The 17,294-nt window shown below is 40.2% G+C and overlaps 1 protein-coding gene across 14 annotated transcripts in view; it reads right to left on the bottom strand.

Moving 5' to 3' along the window:
* cacna1g (calcium channel, voltage-dependent, T type, alpha 1G subunit) overlaps positions 1–17,294 on the bottom strand; it is a 318,055-nt gene that overhangs the window by 27,872 nt on the left and 272,889 nt on the right. For 12 of the 14 annotated variants that reach the window (XM_041973670.1, XM_041973675.1, XM_041973678.1 and 9 more), the window contains one exon: positions 3,725–3,876. In XM_041973670.1, coding sequence (XP_041829604.1) covers positions 3,725–3,876 — 152 coding nt within the window. The remainder of the gene's footprint in view (positions 1–3,724; positions 3,877–17,294) is intronic. The other 2 variants (XM_041973666.1, XM_041973668.1) reach the window with 1 other exon arrangement.

Here is a 17,294-nt window from a genome sequence, read left to right as displayed (position 1 = left end):
AAGGCTATTAGAATCAAAGTAGCCATTTTCGCCTGTGGGGGAATTCACAGCGCCCATCTGCATGTGAAAACTGACCTTTAGCAGAGAGAGATGTTTCGAGAACTGCTGGTCAGCAGGGATTTTACTGAAGTCTCAGCAGTGGCAAATCATTGACTGACTGTTAGGTCCAGTTTGTGCTAAATCTTTTTCTCCGGTACCAAAAATCTTTATTCCATCCAAAAGTCTTAACAGCTAATAATTTTTAAAGACCCTCTATTCTACCTATAGACATTTTTTTAACAAATATTACTCCATTCGAACTTAAGATTATTACAGATATTCTATAATGTGACTGTTTTCTTCTGCTTCTAACTTTACAATCAATATTTCTAAAATTTAAAGATCCTTCCTTGGGTGAAAAGAGCATTTCAAGTAAAAGCTTTCTAAGAGAGCTTTCACACAAGGATAGTCCGAAAGACGATTCGTCTGTGTAGAGAATTCTAATTATTTTTGCACCTTTGCTTGGTTTGTTTTCACATCACACTTTGCTCAAGCGGATCAAACTGCCTGGACAATGTCATGCAGTAACAAAAGCTGCTTCCTGCAAACAATATTTCTTGAAATGAACACTGACCAAGAAGAAAGAAGAAAATCCAGCACATTGATTGGCCAGGAATGATAATAAGTCATTCATTTCAAGTAAACAATGGAACAACACCAAATTTATGCAATCTTGAAGTTTTGGCTTTTACTTTTTACCCAAGGCAGTAAGCTAATGAGGACATTGTGCTACAACTAGTCCTACATCACTTCCTCTGTTTGGTTTATTGGATGGTCTATTTGCTTTCAAATTGCAAGCTAAACACACTGAGTGTTACAGTCCCTAAAACACGGCTCACAAAAGAGACCATAACATATGAGACCACCACCAAGCAGCAATATTTCAAAAGAAAGTTTAATGCAACCACAAATAGCAAAGGAGAAGGGAGCCCAGACCAAAAGAAACAAAAGAGGGGAGAAGAGCACAAACCAGCCAAGCAGTTAGTCGTTGGATTTGGGCTACTCCCCAAACCAAAAGTCCAAACCAAACTCAAAGAACCAAAACTGAAAACTGTACTACCAGAGACTCCCAAATCAAAAGGCAATAAATAAATAAATAAACAAAATAAAGAGGCAGCAACCCAGGTATTGGTGGTGGCCCAGGACACTGCCCCTTCTCGGAGTCCCGTCAACCAACCATTGGAGAGAAGAGCGGAACAAGTTAAATCACATGCATCCAAAAAGAACACCCACACTGACAGAGTTTCACGTAACACCTCCACCCCTAAGTGTTGAGCAGGAGACAGTAATCAACATCACAAGTATATTGGGACAATCTGTCAGCCAAAATGTTGTTCTTACCTCTGACATGCCTGATCTCCAGGTTAAAACATTGCAGAAACAGTTGATTTGAGTTGCACATTTGGCCAATGAACACAAGGGGATTTTGATCTGTAGAAACTGTAATGGGGCAACCCGACAAACCCAGATATCCCTTGAAGTCCTTCAGAGCCAGCACCAGCACACATGGCTCCTTCTCGATTGTGGAATACACCTGCTGATGATTAAACTTCCTTGAGAAGTAACACAAGTGTTCCACCCCATCAGGACCATCCTGTAGGACAGGCATGTCAAACTGGTCCAGCAAAGGGCCGTGTGGCTGCAGGTTTTTGTTCCAGCCAGCCAAGAGCACACAGTTTGACCAATCAGCTGTCTGAAGACTGAGATCAGTTGATTGAATCAGTCAAATCTGGTGTGCTGCTGCTTGGTTGGAACAAAAACCTGCAGCCACACGGCCCTTTGCTGGACCAGTTTGACATATGTGCTGTAGGAGGACAGCGTCAGCACCGGAATCACTGACATCCACTGCCAGCTTGAAATGTGACTTAAAGGACGGAGAAGCAAGAACAGGTGAGTGGGTCATGAGGTGTTTGATGTTATCAAAAGCATACTGGCAGTCGGCTGACCCGACAAACTTCTGTTTTGGACTCAACAGGTCAGTAAGAGGAGCAGCAACAGTCAAGTACCGGAGAAAAACTCCGGTAATAAGCGGCCATGCCGAGAAACCACTGCAGCTCACGCCTTTACTTGCAAGTGAACGGAGACTCACATTTATCAAGCAGATCAAGTTTCACTTCTTTGGTCCACAATAATGTGAATGAGTGTTCACATTAATCCCGACAAACCATAATATCCGTGGAAGTCACAATTTGTTTAAAGCAGACCAAACTGTGTTGTGCGACCAAAGGCTAGGATAGACTTATTGCTTATCAAAGACAACCTAAAACATCCTAACAAGTAAGCAAAGGTCAACAAAAATGGTTCCACTGTCAATAACAATCGACCTATAGCAGCAAAAAACCTGACATGGTTGTTAAAAAGCTGTTAGCAGGCTATCAAACAGTCCTTTATACTGGCAATTTCTACTGACCTTTGACAGAAATTTACCATAAATATGTTGAGCAAAGGATATTGCATCAAGAATCTTCTGTCATCTTTTGCACATGTCATCACTGACATGTGCAAAAGATCACGGATACTTTCAAAACATCAAGGATACACAAAAGCATCACTGAACTTTCAGAAGAAAGGTAGCTGTCAGGAATCTGTCCTTGACTTTGAGGATCACTTACTGTCCTACATAACTCTGCCTAAAGACTTTATTTTACCAAACTATATTTTGTTCCACCTTCTGATCTTTTGCGCTATCACCAGAATTTAGTCCAATGAACTGCTATTCAACTGCCCCAAAAAGCATTGTATTGTGCCAAAGCAGAGTATAGGACATTAACTGATTGACGTTAGCTACTTAAACAGAAAAAATATCTGTCTCACATCTTCTTTGAGAGGATCTACTACAGTATAACCACTCTATTCTAAATATCTGTAATGTCTTTGTTTTATGTAAAGCACTTTGAATTGTCCTGTACATGAAATGTGCTATACAAATAAACTGCCTTGCCTTGCCTTACTGAACTGTACACCAGATCACTGAGAGTTTTTTACGCTTTCTTATTTATACCCATCCAGCTGTTTCCACATTCCACATTTCCATCCTGCCTCTTTTTCTGTTCTTCAACAGCTATCTTTTTTCCTGCTTCTACCTCAGGGTTTTGATTATATGATTGGCAAATAGCATGATACTTAAACTGGTGAACATTTTTGTTCTTTCTTTTAAATGAGTGGACAAGTCCCAGCTGGCACAGCTGCCTATTGCAAATAAAATATGGACTATAAATACGTACCAGACCTCAGCGCTGCTTAAGATTCATGTAATTACCTTTTGGGCAAACTTGATGGATTAGATCTAGCGCACCCCAGGATAACTCTTTACAATTTAGAGAACTTTTAAAAGTTGTTTTATTATGTTTTTCTCCTTTTTATTGATTGTGCAATAATCTTTAATTTATTATTTTGACCACACTTTTATTGTCTTCTGATGTTTGTCTTGCCAGGCTCTCACAGTTCTTTTTTCTTTTCATTTGCCCTGTTTGAATAATTAGCAGTATCTGACAATGTTTCCTGAAGTCTCATGAAGCCATAAGGGGTTTGAACTTTTGTTCCAGTCACATCAATTCTATAAGTTCAATTTTGGTTTTAGAAAGCAATTTGGAGAAATTCAGACCTCAATTTTAAAATTTACTGCAATTCAAAGGTATGTAAGATGATCAGAGGGTATAATGAGGGATACCCCCTTGTTTCTAACCTGTGGTTGCTTGTAGTGCTCCATGGACATGGTGATGACGTTGAGCCCTATTACGATGGTGATGAACAGGTCCAGGTAGTGGCTGGTGCACATCTTGTGGATGAGCAGGCGGGTGGGGGAGTAGTCTGAGTAGTAAGGCTTACTCTGAGCTTCTGTTGGAAGTGGGAAATAGGAGGAGGGAAGGAAGGGGAGGTGTGGTTGGGGGGAGGGAGGGGATAAGCAGGTGGAGGGGGAGGAGGTGGTGGACAAAAAGTGAGATAGAAGGTAATAAACAGGGAAACGGTACAGAAAACCTGCAATGTTGAGGACTGGAGCCAACGAAAGATCTTGTAAGAAACAAGTTAGTGATACTTTAATGCACTTTAAGTCACTCACAAGGGTGGGTGCACATTAAGGACATGAGAGTTTGTAAGAAGGTGTGAAGATTTTACAAAAAGGAAAGGCAGATCAGATAATGTATGAAGCGAGAAGGAGAATCAAGCCAAGCACCCCTGTGGTCAGCAGCCATGACTAATTAAATCAAACCTCCTCCTCTCTGATCAACAGGTATTCATATTTACCCTCCCCTGAGTCAGTGTGACAACTGCTAAACAATACTGCTCAAAGAGACTTCATGGAGGAGGCTACTTTCAGGGTGTTTCAGCCTTCCCCTCCTGTTGACTCCATGGCATCACATGACTGCCTTTCCTTTCTCTTTTACTGCCCTCCTCTCAGGAACATAACACAGACGGAAAACAGTTTTCCATACCCATCCATCACTCTGTCCCTTACCTATTCTCTCCGTCCAGAGAGGATGGATGGATGGATAGGCTGGGAGCTGAGATGAGGAGGAGCAAGGAGGTTCGTTTCATCTATCACCTCATCACATCATCAGTGAAGGAGAGGTCCCACCAGGAGGGGAGATCAGAGATGGGAATCACAAACACCCACGCTCAAAAGGGGAAAAGTCTTTTGGGTGTTGTGAGCACTTCCTATCTGTCCAATTAGCACAGGTGTGCTGCTGTGGCTGCAGCTGTGCTGGGCTGAAATGATTCCCATGTGTGTTTGTGGTACATAGTGTGTACCTACTGGGTTCCCCATAAAATCCATGGAAATTTGCCCATAGATCAGGGAATTAGACAACAAGGCTTAATAAGCTGAGTGGGTTAGGAGAACAAATATCCCCATCTACCTGTGATGTCAAATATATATAAAGATAAAAATGTATCTCTTGTGATGAATACCTGCAGGTGTTGAGTTCCTTCAAAAGTGGGGCAGAGAAAATTCTTACTTTCAGAAACAGTAGAGCAGCGGAAGAGGTTCAAACTAGGGATGGGTAATAATCTTCAAAGCTTTTAATAAGCATTGATTGAATAAATCAAATAGTTTATTGTCTCAGTATGGTCCTGTTTTATTCAGCATCTGGTGGTGATGCAATACTATTTACTACCAGGACAAAACACTGGCATGCTTCACTGTTGCTAGGCGCTGGTGCAAAGCGCTGTGCGATTCTGTGCTAACAGAATACAAAATCTTAAAGAAAAATCAAATAATTCTCAGTGATTTGTTCAAACATCAGTATCACTCATTATGTTTGAGTCAAGTTGTTATTAAATTATAATAATTATGGAATTAGTCCAATTATAGCGCACACAATATAATATATATATGTACATATATATATACATATATAGCTGGTATACAAAGCTGGTATACAGAGGAAGAAGCTGCTGACAACCTAAAACACAAGCTGTTTTGAAACCGTGTCCTATACTCATAGTACATACTGACTTAGCTAAATTGTAGTATGCAGTATGCAAAATCTCCAGAATTCTAAACATGTCCAGATGTACTGATTAGAGAAATTCTCCACCTTACATCTGACCAGTCAACTACACATACTGTATCCCAAAGTGCATTGCATCAAATCATCTTCTAGGAGGCATTAAACAATAAAAACTATGCTATGCTATTATTTACTTATGCTTCTCTAAACTAGAAACTGGCTAAAAATGATGTAGCTTGGTTTGAGCTTCTGCATAGCTTGCATAGTATGTAGTAGAGAGTTTCGAAAAAAGCCATCACGTGCATCTCATCTCCAAAAAAATGAATGCATAAAATATGTATAAATTAAACCATTTTTAACTAGTTCATGACTCCATATTGCTATTTTTCCACCAGAAAAACTGTTAATTGCCAGGACTAGAGATATTATCAGCCAGTCAGAAATCTTGATACTAACAAGCTGAAAGAGAGGATATCAATATTATTCTTAGTGGAAACTCAATAAATCGATTCCCTTTCTGCTTGTAAACTGGGATGAGGATAGTATGGAGTTAGATGGCCAAGTTGAGCTAGAAATGTAGCTCAGCAGCACTTTGGCTTGGTGATGGGGACAAGTAAGCTAATTGTATTTAAGCATTATCCATACCTATACAACTCAAGCTTGTGCAGTTTGGTCTCACAATTGTGGAGGTGTTATTGCCTGAATTTGGAGGTTTTATTCAGGTGGGATAAAGGGGTTTATTAGTTCTTCTAACATTTTTTATACAGTGTTAAGTAAGTTGGAGTTTAAACTTGAAACCTCCTGTAATTTCAAATCTAAAAGGGGATTTTCTGTCTTCTAAATGGCTTTTTATCTTAAAGTTTGGAGCAGGAGTTTCTGAATTTCACTGACTATAAGAAAGGTGGAAGCTGTTGAGATAAGGAGCTGATCAATAAATATACTTTACAAAGTACAATCTGATAAACTATATTTTCATCTTAAAATTCTATTTAGTTTCTAATAAAAACCTTCCGTTTTCTCTTTGCTGCTGCTGAACTAAATAAAAGTTGTTGAACTGGTGGGGGTCTGAGCTCCACGGAGTGCCTTCAACTTAATTATTCTAGATTTGGTTTCGGGGTCATCTTTCCTGACAGTTAATTGTGTGCCTGCTGGTAATTATTGATACTGACAACAGGGGAGACACACCTGATTTCTGGCCATATGGGCTTATCTCCAGGGCAGCCAGTGGTGGGAGTTTGACCGTTACCGAACACCTGTGGAGATGTGCGTGCCAGAAAGTGAAAGCAAAATGGCTTCTGGTGAGCTTATCTGGCTTTTCAAACAAATGCACTAAAGCGGGCTGACATTCTCTGTCATCTGCGCTGCTTGTCAGCACCTCAGAAGCTGATTTGATCTCTGCACCGACAGCTTCTCATCTTGTCAGATGCTTTTTTTTTTTTTTTTTTTTAACATAAAGGAAACTGTAATTCTGAAAGCCGCACAGCATGGCCGCTGTGCAGACTGAGCAAATTAAGGGTGTCTAGGTTGAGCCTGGATGAATCGGGGCAGGTTGGCGTAGGTGTGCTGGGATGCAACAGCTTGGTTCATTCACCAGGACTTCATATTTACGAGGTCCTTCATCATTTTCGGATGAGCAAACATTATTTTTCCTCTGCTCTACTTACTGTCTGCAGGTGCACGGTGAGCTAAGGGAGACATAAACACATGGTACTACTACTACACCTTCACTGTCCTATTTACATTCCTATATAGTAAAACTCAGTAAATTACTGGCCCTAGAAAATGATTAATTATGGGAGCACTGAAGCTAATGTGCTAGCTTTGTACTCATCTGCATCCCTGAAAAACAATCTGAGGATATCAGCAATAATTGCTTGAATATTATGGATGGGTCAGAGAGAGACAGAGGGAGAAGGGAGGAAAAGGAGAGGCAGAAACCTTTAGGATTGAAACTCAATTAGTCTCTAGAGGGGAAGAAAATGAGTGAAGACAGAAAAGAAAAGGTGAAAAGTATAGGCAGCCCTCACCCCACTGCTCTTTCTTCCTCCACACAAGGGAAAAAGAAAGAAGAAAACCACTCTTAATGAGTAATGGAATTCATGTTACACCTGCTTTGACTTAAGTCAAGCTGGCTTGAAATCCTTTCTTCACTCTGGTAGCAAAGTATTTCATGGACGAATGAGGAAATGGTTTTCCTCATGCTCCCATTTTGGCTCCCACTGCCTCCCCTTAAGTCCTTCACTGATGTGACTGGTGTAGCCTCCTTTAAAAGCTTTCATATCATTGTGAAAAGGAAAGAGGGCGTAGTGAAAATGCAGAAGGGTTGTGACAAACCTGTATGTGACCGTCACAAGGTTAGCTTTCTGCATTTCCATCCTCATATTTGACACTTTATAGGACATTTAACAGAACATCCAGGACAATCATCTCAAAGGGTCTTAGATCGCATATATTTGCAACTTTAAGTGTTATTTCTTTACATCCAAACAGAATCAAATTGTACCAATGACTCAGAAACAAACAAGGCTGTCCGTGTTCTTATTGAATCAGCCCTTTATCAATGTTAAATCACAGTTTATGTTCATCAGATCTGTGTGCACTGAGGTACAGCTTTGTCTGTAATGTTTAGTATTTGCCTGGAATTCTGTTACATGGGACATTCCTGTGAATGTAAGGCAGCAAGCGACAAAAGCATTACTTTTTTGTCAGTATATTACCACAAACATGACAAATTTTATCAGCTATCTTCAAATGCAAAGCAGTAAGTAGGTTGTAAAGGAAAACTGATGATGATGTGGTGTTACAGTTCTTTGTTGTTAAACCTAGTTTCTCTACTACTCATGTTTTAGATGCAGGTGTTTGTTTCAAGCATTGTGGAGTGGGTGCCATAGTTCTTTTATTTATTTATTATTTTTCCTCCGTGTTGAGATCTTAGGTTCAGGCCAGTCCCATAGGTGCACTTAATATATATTTGTTTGTCCATGTGTCCAGAACTTACTAGTTTAGCATCTTTGGGATTTTTTGGGGGTTTTCTTATTTATTTATTTAGTAGGTGCAATCCATGAACACTAAACATTTTGTAATATTTGACCCAACCCTGCAGATTAATTTCAACCTTAACCATTTTCGAGTGGAAAATGTGCCACATGGGTAATAATCGTGAAGTCTCTTGCTTGGCAATCAGAAACAATCGGATCTACAACAATCATTGTCCCCACATAGATATAATTCTTAATACTGAGCCTAAAAAATATGAAGAGACCAAAGACACTTTAAAACCCTCTGATACACGGGAAAAAACAAAAACCTGCAACAAGCTATTCAGCATTCTCTGGTACATTTGCCATCATTCATAAATAAAAGCATAGTGAAAATGTGAGAAGACCCCTCATGAGACCAAAATCAATCTGTGCAACATATACACAATTAATGTAATAAGTTGTTGCAAGTGATTAACACCATCATAAACTGACATGGACTGGACTCCCCAAAAGGAAACTGGACCTCTGACATGGGCTTGAACAGATTACTACAGAATAGTTATGGTTATTTGTTATGGTATCCACTTATGATACCATACCTGTACTGAATGTAATGTCCATACTTATCGACAGTTGAATGAAGATTATTATTCGTATGGTCAGGTTTTTATTTTCTTGTAAAAGAAAACTGGTAGCAATATTTTAAAAAGATTACATTAAAATAAATGTAAATCAGACCTGTTAGTAATGACAGGTTTAATGGGACTAAACTAGGCTGTATATTTTTTCACAGACTTTGAGAATAAAGTCGTAACTTTATGAGAATAACGCTGTAATTGTACAGGAATAAAGTCGTAAAATTTACCAATTGTTTTCGAAGAAGAAGGTTGTTTAAATGAGGGCTGTTGAGCATTTCGTGAAGTTCCACTTCAGCAAAGGTTTCACAAACCTGGAGATACTTTTGGTACATCAGTCCATGGTATCATGTATCACACTTTTAAAAGAAAGACAATTGCAAGAAAATTCTGCAGATAAAAACAGTCGGACTGCTTTTATGGAGGGGGAAATTGCTTAAACTGCTAAAATTACTACTTTATTTTGTAAAATTACAACTTTTTTTCTTGTAATTACAACTTCTTCCCATAATATTACGACCTTTTTCTCGTAAAATTATGACTTTGTTCTCGTTATATTATTATTTTATTCTCAAAGACTGATTTTTTTTTCTTTATGTGTCCCTAATACTAATTATGTGAAACCCAGTTAAGCTACTAAACAAATGTGGAAAAGTGGTCATAGTTTCTAAACCTAATGTTTTAATCAGCAGTTACCCCCCCAACTTTGATGCTGATAAATATATTATTTACATCATTATTATATGAAATTGAAATCAGTGTGGAGAGGGGAGAAGTGTTATTAATGTGACACTGCTCCTAACATAAACTGTGCATGTTTGTTATTCTGGTTTAAAAAAAATAACTTCATGAGGACTGAAGTTTATTATTTTTTGCTGCATCGACAAGTCTATTATGGCTGGGGGTCAGTCAGCAATTAAAGCACTGTCACCCTGCATCTGTTTAACAGCTAAATTAGCTGTTAGTGTGTATTCATGCATGTACAGCACAATAATGATGGTGATATGAGTCTTAAGTATCCCAGAGATGAAGCTCGGGGCACTGAGGCATAGCATCCTGTGGACATTTGGCTTTGGGTTTACTGCATGTCAGAGATCTAAAACCCTTTTTGAAATCTGTCGGAGGTTCTGCCAAACAAGAAGGAAAAACAGTTAGAGAAGAAACAGAAAACCATTCTCTGTCCAGAAACAACTCCACCATCACAGCCACCAGTCCTCTTTTTGCCCTTCATCTCACTCACCTTCTCTTTAAGATCACCAAGATGGTGGTGGTGTTCAGAGCTGAAGATTCGGCTCGGGGAGGGGTTGCTTATGGACATGGCCACGCTCAATAATATAATGTATACATTTCCAAGGCGGTCATTTATTTTTGGGAAATACAGACACAGTGAGGGTCCTTGGCTTTGGGGCCGATGAGGAAGCACACCACACCACTGAACTATGAGTAAACTGTGATTGTGTGGGTGAGAGCGAGTTGGTTAGGACTGGATATGTAGAACATGGGAAGGGAACACAAAGGACCTGTAGTTGTCCAGGATGTTGTGATCGTGTGTTTAGAAGTAGGCTGCGAAGTAGGAAGGATGTTGTGCAGGCTAATCCAATTAAAAAGAGGCCTGACAGTAAATTTAAAAACACACAAAAATAAAACAAGTTTCTGCGATGACTTTGATACATTGGAGCAACGACTGCTGCTTCGCTGGATCTCCTCCGAACGTGTCTGAAGGCATCTGTGGGTGTGGTAGTCCCATCAGACATTTATGGCTGATTGGAAAGTGTGGATGGATGGGTATGGATGATATGTAGGGACAGGAAGACTTCAAATTTGGATCTAAATGACCGTGAAAGAAAGAGAAGGGCATGGCGCATAAAAGCAGCAATGGCACATTTTAAAGCTTAGAAGTCCGAATGGAAATAGTCGGAGAGAAACTATCATATTTTTACATTTCTGAGGCATTACTTTGGTTGGATGCGGTGGCTGCTTTTATGCTCCTGTCCTTCACGGTGAATGGCTCTGTAATAAAGCTTAACACTCAGTGTCTGCCAGGAAAAAAAAGGTGTCAACCTTTATTGACAAGGTATGGATGTCCAATTTGGAAATCCAGCAAACACTGAGTCTAAAAACAAAACAAAACAACTGTCAACATAAACAGTTACTGGAGCACAATCCAAATTATTTAACTGGAATTCCCGAGCAGAATTGCTCTGCTGTCTCGCTTAAACACCAAAGTGAAAGAAAGAAAGAGAGACAGGTAAATAATGTTAAAAAAAAAAAAAGCCTCCCAATAAAGGTGAAAAATGGGATTTAAGTCAAAGTGGGAAACAGCAAACGGGAACAGCAGAGCAAATTGAGGAGACCAGAAGAAAAGAGGGAAAGAAACAGGAAAACATGACAAAATTCAAAATGACAGGGCATGAAAACACCCACTCATCGGCGCTCTTCAACACACACAAACACACACTGCGCTGGTTCACATGGCAGACTGACACACCTTTCTGAGTCATACTTGAGCTAGATGGACTAATTGAAATGGGTGAAGGCAAGCGATTGGACAAAGTGAGTGGAGGGCGGAGGAACAGGGATAACAGTGAAAACAAGATACAGACCGATGGGAAGCTTTTCAACAGCGTAATGAGTGTTTCAACCTTTCTTCCTTTAGCTGAGTTTATTTTTGACACTATGTTCAACTAAACGCGCGAAGACCTTGAAAGGCTGAGGATTTAAGTCATCCTCAATTTATCATATTTGTTTTTGACATGAATTTAGCATGCGTGTCGTAATTTTTCCTTTGTCTTACACCTCAAGTAACACCACCATAGTGAATGATAAAGACTGTAAATTCTACAGTAAACTTGAAGTAGCCGACACCTGATGACCTGTAGTCATACTTCTTACTAACAGCGCTCCTTCCACTGTTTGCTTTCTCTGTTTACCCACTTTACAGCAAATCTTTTCGACATTTGGTTTTGCTGTGACTCGCCATTACATTTCTCGAGAGCTGCATGTCCGGCAGCAGGGAAGTTGCTGCATCGGCTTCACATCACCGCTGCCGACTCAAGAAGCTGAGGCACACAGGGCGATGCCCCACAAGCCCAGTGGAGAGTCTGTTTTTATCATTATTAAAGGCAAACCACAGTAATTCCTTTAACCTTAATGAAGTCACTTATAATGCCTGAACCAAACTAAGATGCTTCCTCAGGTAAAACCAAGTAAACAGCAAGTGAAAATAGCAAGTAATTGAAATGCATGGGGGACCATGTCCTTGCATGTGAAGGGAAAAAACTGCATCCATGACAGTGATGGTTGAAGAAAGTGATATGATAATATGGTCTATAGACAATCATAGTACACAATATATACTGCATATGTACTGCATACTATGTCCTACAATCTTCATTTAAATAGCGCTGTTAAAAGATTTATTTATTTAATCTTAATGAATCACGGGAGAGCTGTGGATTAATTACAATTAATCACATTTGAAAATATAAACGCCTAGCTTGCTGTTTGCCAAAAGGTAGGTGTTAAACCTGAAATCGAAGCCTCAACCAGACTGTCCTGTGGGTGGGTCTCTTTTCCAAATACTTTCACATGTTATACACCATTGGAAAGCTAAGAGTCTATAAATGTTAATAATGTATACCATTCCAGGCTCCAATCATAACTACAGATTCAGTAAACACTAATATCAGACCAGTCGCAAAATGCAATTTATCTTTCAAGCCATACTGTCCTCCAGTAGCAGACGATACAAACAGTCCAGTTACATCAGCTAGGGTCTAGTAAAAGTTGTCCAGTAAAATAGTATGTCCACAACAAGTCTTTTAAAAATTTAGATGAAAAATTGAAGGATTTTAAGGGGTTAAACAAAACCAGGAATTGTTCTAAAAAGTGTTGTAAGGAAGTGTGTTATTAACAAAACCGGTATCCATCTCATGTTAAAAAAAGGCTCATGGTTGAAAGAGTATCATTTACCCATTCTTTGTTTAAAGGGAGGCCTTTTGGTAACAGGGAGATGCTTATTAAGACAGAATGTCTTATTTTCCACACCAACTAACACACATGAACTGAAGCTTCAAAGTTGTAACATTTGGCCCATTAATTGTCGTAAACTGTATGTTCCCAAGTTGTAATCTGCCCCCCCCCCCCCCCCCCCCCCCCCCACAAATACACACACACACACACACACACAATTAGGCAAATACCGAGCTTTTGATTTGAGGTCTCTCCAGTAAGAACTTCACTGTTGAGTTAAGTTCTATATCTCATTTCAACTAGAAAAAACTTCAAAGTTCATGTCATGTCCCTTTCATCAGAACATTCGCTGCACCCGGGCAGCTCCACAGTCTGCGCCTCATATTGCTGCTCCCTTTCTGACATTTCTGTATCTGAAATATTCATAGTGAAACTTTCCAACATAAAACATTCATCATGAGTGTTGTTGGGGCATTTTCTCTTCCTCCTCCACATTATGTAGAGGTTTCCAGACAAGCTGAGTAATTATTGTAAAATTTTGTCACAGCAATTAAAGCTAGTATTAATTTTAAAACATTAATTTAAGTGGAACTTAATTAAGTTTATTACTCTTTATTAGTTTTGGCTTGGTGTTTTGGGCAACTACTAATCAGTTTCTGTTGCTGACTGAGGTCACAGGTTCAACAAGAAAAGGAAAGTAATTCTATGATTTGCTGGATGAAAAACAAATATGCATCCTGCAGCTGAGTTTATCAACTATAACTGGGCTATGCGACATCAAGTGAACCCACACGCTCTGTCACACCCGCAAGCACTTTCAGTGACATACCATCCAGTTGCTCCTAACGCCCTGAAGTTATGAAAGATTCATTACATTTAACACTTCACTAAGCACTGCTACTTACACCTTGTGCCATCAAACTTTTACACACCCGAGCTGCTGATCTCAGAAGTGTCTTGTCTAGATGTGACGCTATCTCTCTCCCTATCTTTATATCCCACTCCTCTCTAAGGTTTTCTTGCCTCCTTACCAGCTCCCACTCATCTTCGTCTTTCATTCGCCCCCCTCCCCAAAGAACTTCTGTTATTAATTACATCCCAACAACAGAGGAATGAGAGAAAGAAAGAGGGGCAATGAGAAACTTGAGTTCGATTCATCTCTGTTAGCTATGACCCAGATACAGCTAGGGATTGGCACCAGCTGGCTTGTGTGTCTTTATGTATGTGTGTGTGTGTCTGTGCCAAGCTGATAGATGAAGAAAAGCTATTCATGGAGTGTCAAGCTGCTTTGCATATACCCACAGTTATGTTGTTGGAGCGGATTGTGTTCTATGTGTTTTTGGTACTTTGAGGGAATCGACATGAGTGGACAATCCCGTTAGCTGGCCATGTACTAACAACAAAGATTACTACAATAACATACACCTAACCGCTTTATTAGGTACGCTTATTCAATACCTTGTTCACAATATCTATTTAGCCAATCACATGGCAGCAACTCAACACATTTAGTTATGTAAACAAGGTCAAGAGGACTTGCATAAACTCACCGGCCACTTTCTTAGGTACACCTGTTCAATTGCTTGTTAATGCAATAGTCAATAATAATAATAGTCAATTGCATTGCAGGAACTCAATGCATTTAGTCATGTAGACATGGACAAAATGACCAGTTGAAGTTTAAACTGAGCATCAGAATGAGAAGGAAAGTGGATTTAGGTGACTTTGAACGTGGCATGGTTGATGGTCTGAGTGTTTCAGAAATTACTGAGGACTACTGGGATTTTCACACAACCATCTCAAGGGTTTACCGAGAATGGTCTGAAGAAGAAAAAGCTGTGTGGACCAAACTGTTTCATTCAAGATTCAAGAATTAAGATCTCTTTATTTTTATTCTACACAGTATTCTTCCAAGAGTAGAGAGACCTAAACAAAATTCTGTTCCTCACCAGCTTCTTACCTTTATTGAGTGTGTATGTGCGCATGAGTCTGAGTGTGTAGTGCAGGAGATGGGAACAGGGTGCACACTATTTACTAGTCTCACTGCTTGAACAAGGAAGCAGTTAAACAACCTTAGGGACCTGCAGTTGATGGTTTTGTTCCTCCTGCCAGACAGCAGGGGGGAGAACACGCCATGACAAGGGTGGAATAAGTCCCTAATGATGGAGATGGCCCTGTGGATGCAGCAATGGTGGTAAATGTCTGTGAGGAATGAATGAGGGGCACCAACAATATTGCTGGAGATTTTAACAATCCTGTTGAGCTGTTGTTTGTCCAGAGCTCTTCAGCAGCAGTGTGTGAAGTTCCTCTGTAGAATGTGATGAGGTGAGATATGGGGAGTCATGCTTTTGTGAGTCCCTGAAGGGAGTGGAGGCACTTTTGTGCTTTTATGGTAGCTGCTGTGGAGTTGATGGTGGACAGGTCATCAACAAGGTGCACACACCAGGAACTTCACACTGTTGAACCTATCCACAGCAGCCCCATTCATGGTCAGATGTGTGTTGTGGTTTCTTCCTGCCTTCCTCAAATCAATTGCCATCTCTTCACCATCTCTTTACCATCTCTTCACCATCTCTTCACGATCACCACATGGATGGGAGGTTGTCAGACCTACACAAGAGACCTGCAATAGGTGGGAATTCCTGCGGGACTGACTCACAGACAACAGCGTAAACGAGAAGCAGATGATGAGTGGTAAGGAGTTGGAGGGCAAAGTTAAGTCAGTTGAAAGTAAAATAAGAGATGGCTCATGCAAAGTGCCGGCTAACAAAAGTGGGAAGTCAGACATTTAAAGTCACTCTCGAATTGTTGGGGACAAAGACGGCAAAAAGCTTTCTTCTTAAACCTCTGAGCTGTGCCCAGCGGCCCGCTGTTACTAGTAGCGCAGCCACATGACCCAGGATGGCCTGTGTGTGGATTGTTAATCAAAGCCTCGCACAGTTTGCTGCGCTCTGGAAAAATTCCTCACAAACTGTAACAAGAAAATCGCCTTCAGAATTTGCATCAACAAACTCTAGACCCGTTGGGACCTGTGGAAATCCCTCGTTTAGTCGAAAAAGAAAGTCCCAGGGGAGTGGGTGAGAGCTCCCAGGAAGACTTTGGGAGCTGGTGGGAACGGGATTAAAATTTCCGTCCTGTGCAGGTTACTAACCTACCTGCACCATCTTGCCAGATGATTCACCTCTTTTCTGTCAGAAGACTCATCATTGTCAGCAATGAGACCAACCACTGTTGTTGATGTTGGAGGAGAATGGGCAGACTGGTTGGACATGATATGAAGACAACAGGAAGTCAAATAAGCACTTATTCCAACCAAGGTGTGCAGAATAGCATCTCTGAACACACAACACATCCAATCTTGAAGCAGATGGGCTACAGCAGCAGAAGACCACACTGGGTGTCACTCCTGTCAGCTAAGAACAGGAATCTTAGGCTACAATTCACACAGACTCACCAGCACTGGACAATAGAAGATGGAGAAACGTGCTGGTCTGATGAGTCTCCATTTCAGCTCCATATTCAGATGCTAGGCTCAGAATTTGGTGTAAACATAATAAAAGCATAAATCCATCCTGCTTTGGATCAAAGATTCCAGCCGCTGGTGGTGTAATGGTATTGGGGATATTTTACTGGTACACTTTGTGCCCCTTCCTGAATATCATTTAAACACCACATTTGAGTATTGTTGCTGACCATGTCCATCCCTTTATGACCACACTGTTGCATCTTCTGATGGCCACTTCCAGCAGGATAATGCACCATGTCACAAAGCTCAAATCATCTCAAACATTACAATGAGTTCACTGTTCTCCAGTGGCCTCCACAGTCACCAGATCTCAATCCAATAAAGAAACTTTGGGATGTGGTGGAACGGGAGATTTTCATCATGGATATTTCCAACACCTTGTTAAATCTATAACACCAAGAATTAAGACAGGTTTGAAAGTAGCAGGGGCCCCTTTTCTCAGCCCTTATGTGGAATTCTTCTCACATTACAGTGATCTTCTATACCAACAAGACAGACCATTTAATGCTATACTAGCAATATAAAATACGTATGGCCTCCAATAAATGTGTGTATTTTAAATATATTTTAACAGTGTATTAATAGAGCTAACTAGAATGGCCTATGGACAGAAATACCAATTGATTTCTTTAATTTGTTTTCCATTTATTGAGCCAGGAAAAGCCCCATTAGAAACCAGAGATTCCTGGTA

Source organism: Melanotaenia boesemani, chromosome 21 (genome assembly GCF_017639745.1).
Source record: "Melanotaenia boesemani isolate fMelBoe1 chromosome 21, fMelBoe1.pri, whole genome shotgun sequence".
Taxonomy (NCBI): Eukaryota; Metazoa; Chordata; class Actinopteri; order Atheriniformes; family Melanotaeniidae; genus Melanotaenia; species Melanotaenia boesemani.
The sequence above is the reverse complement of the archived record's forward strand: the minus strand, read 5'-3'. Positions and strand labels throughout refer to the sequence as shown.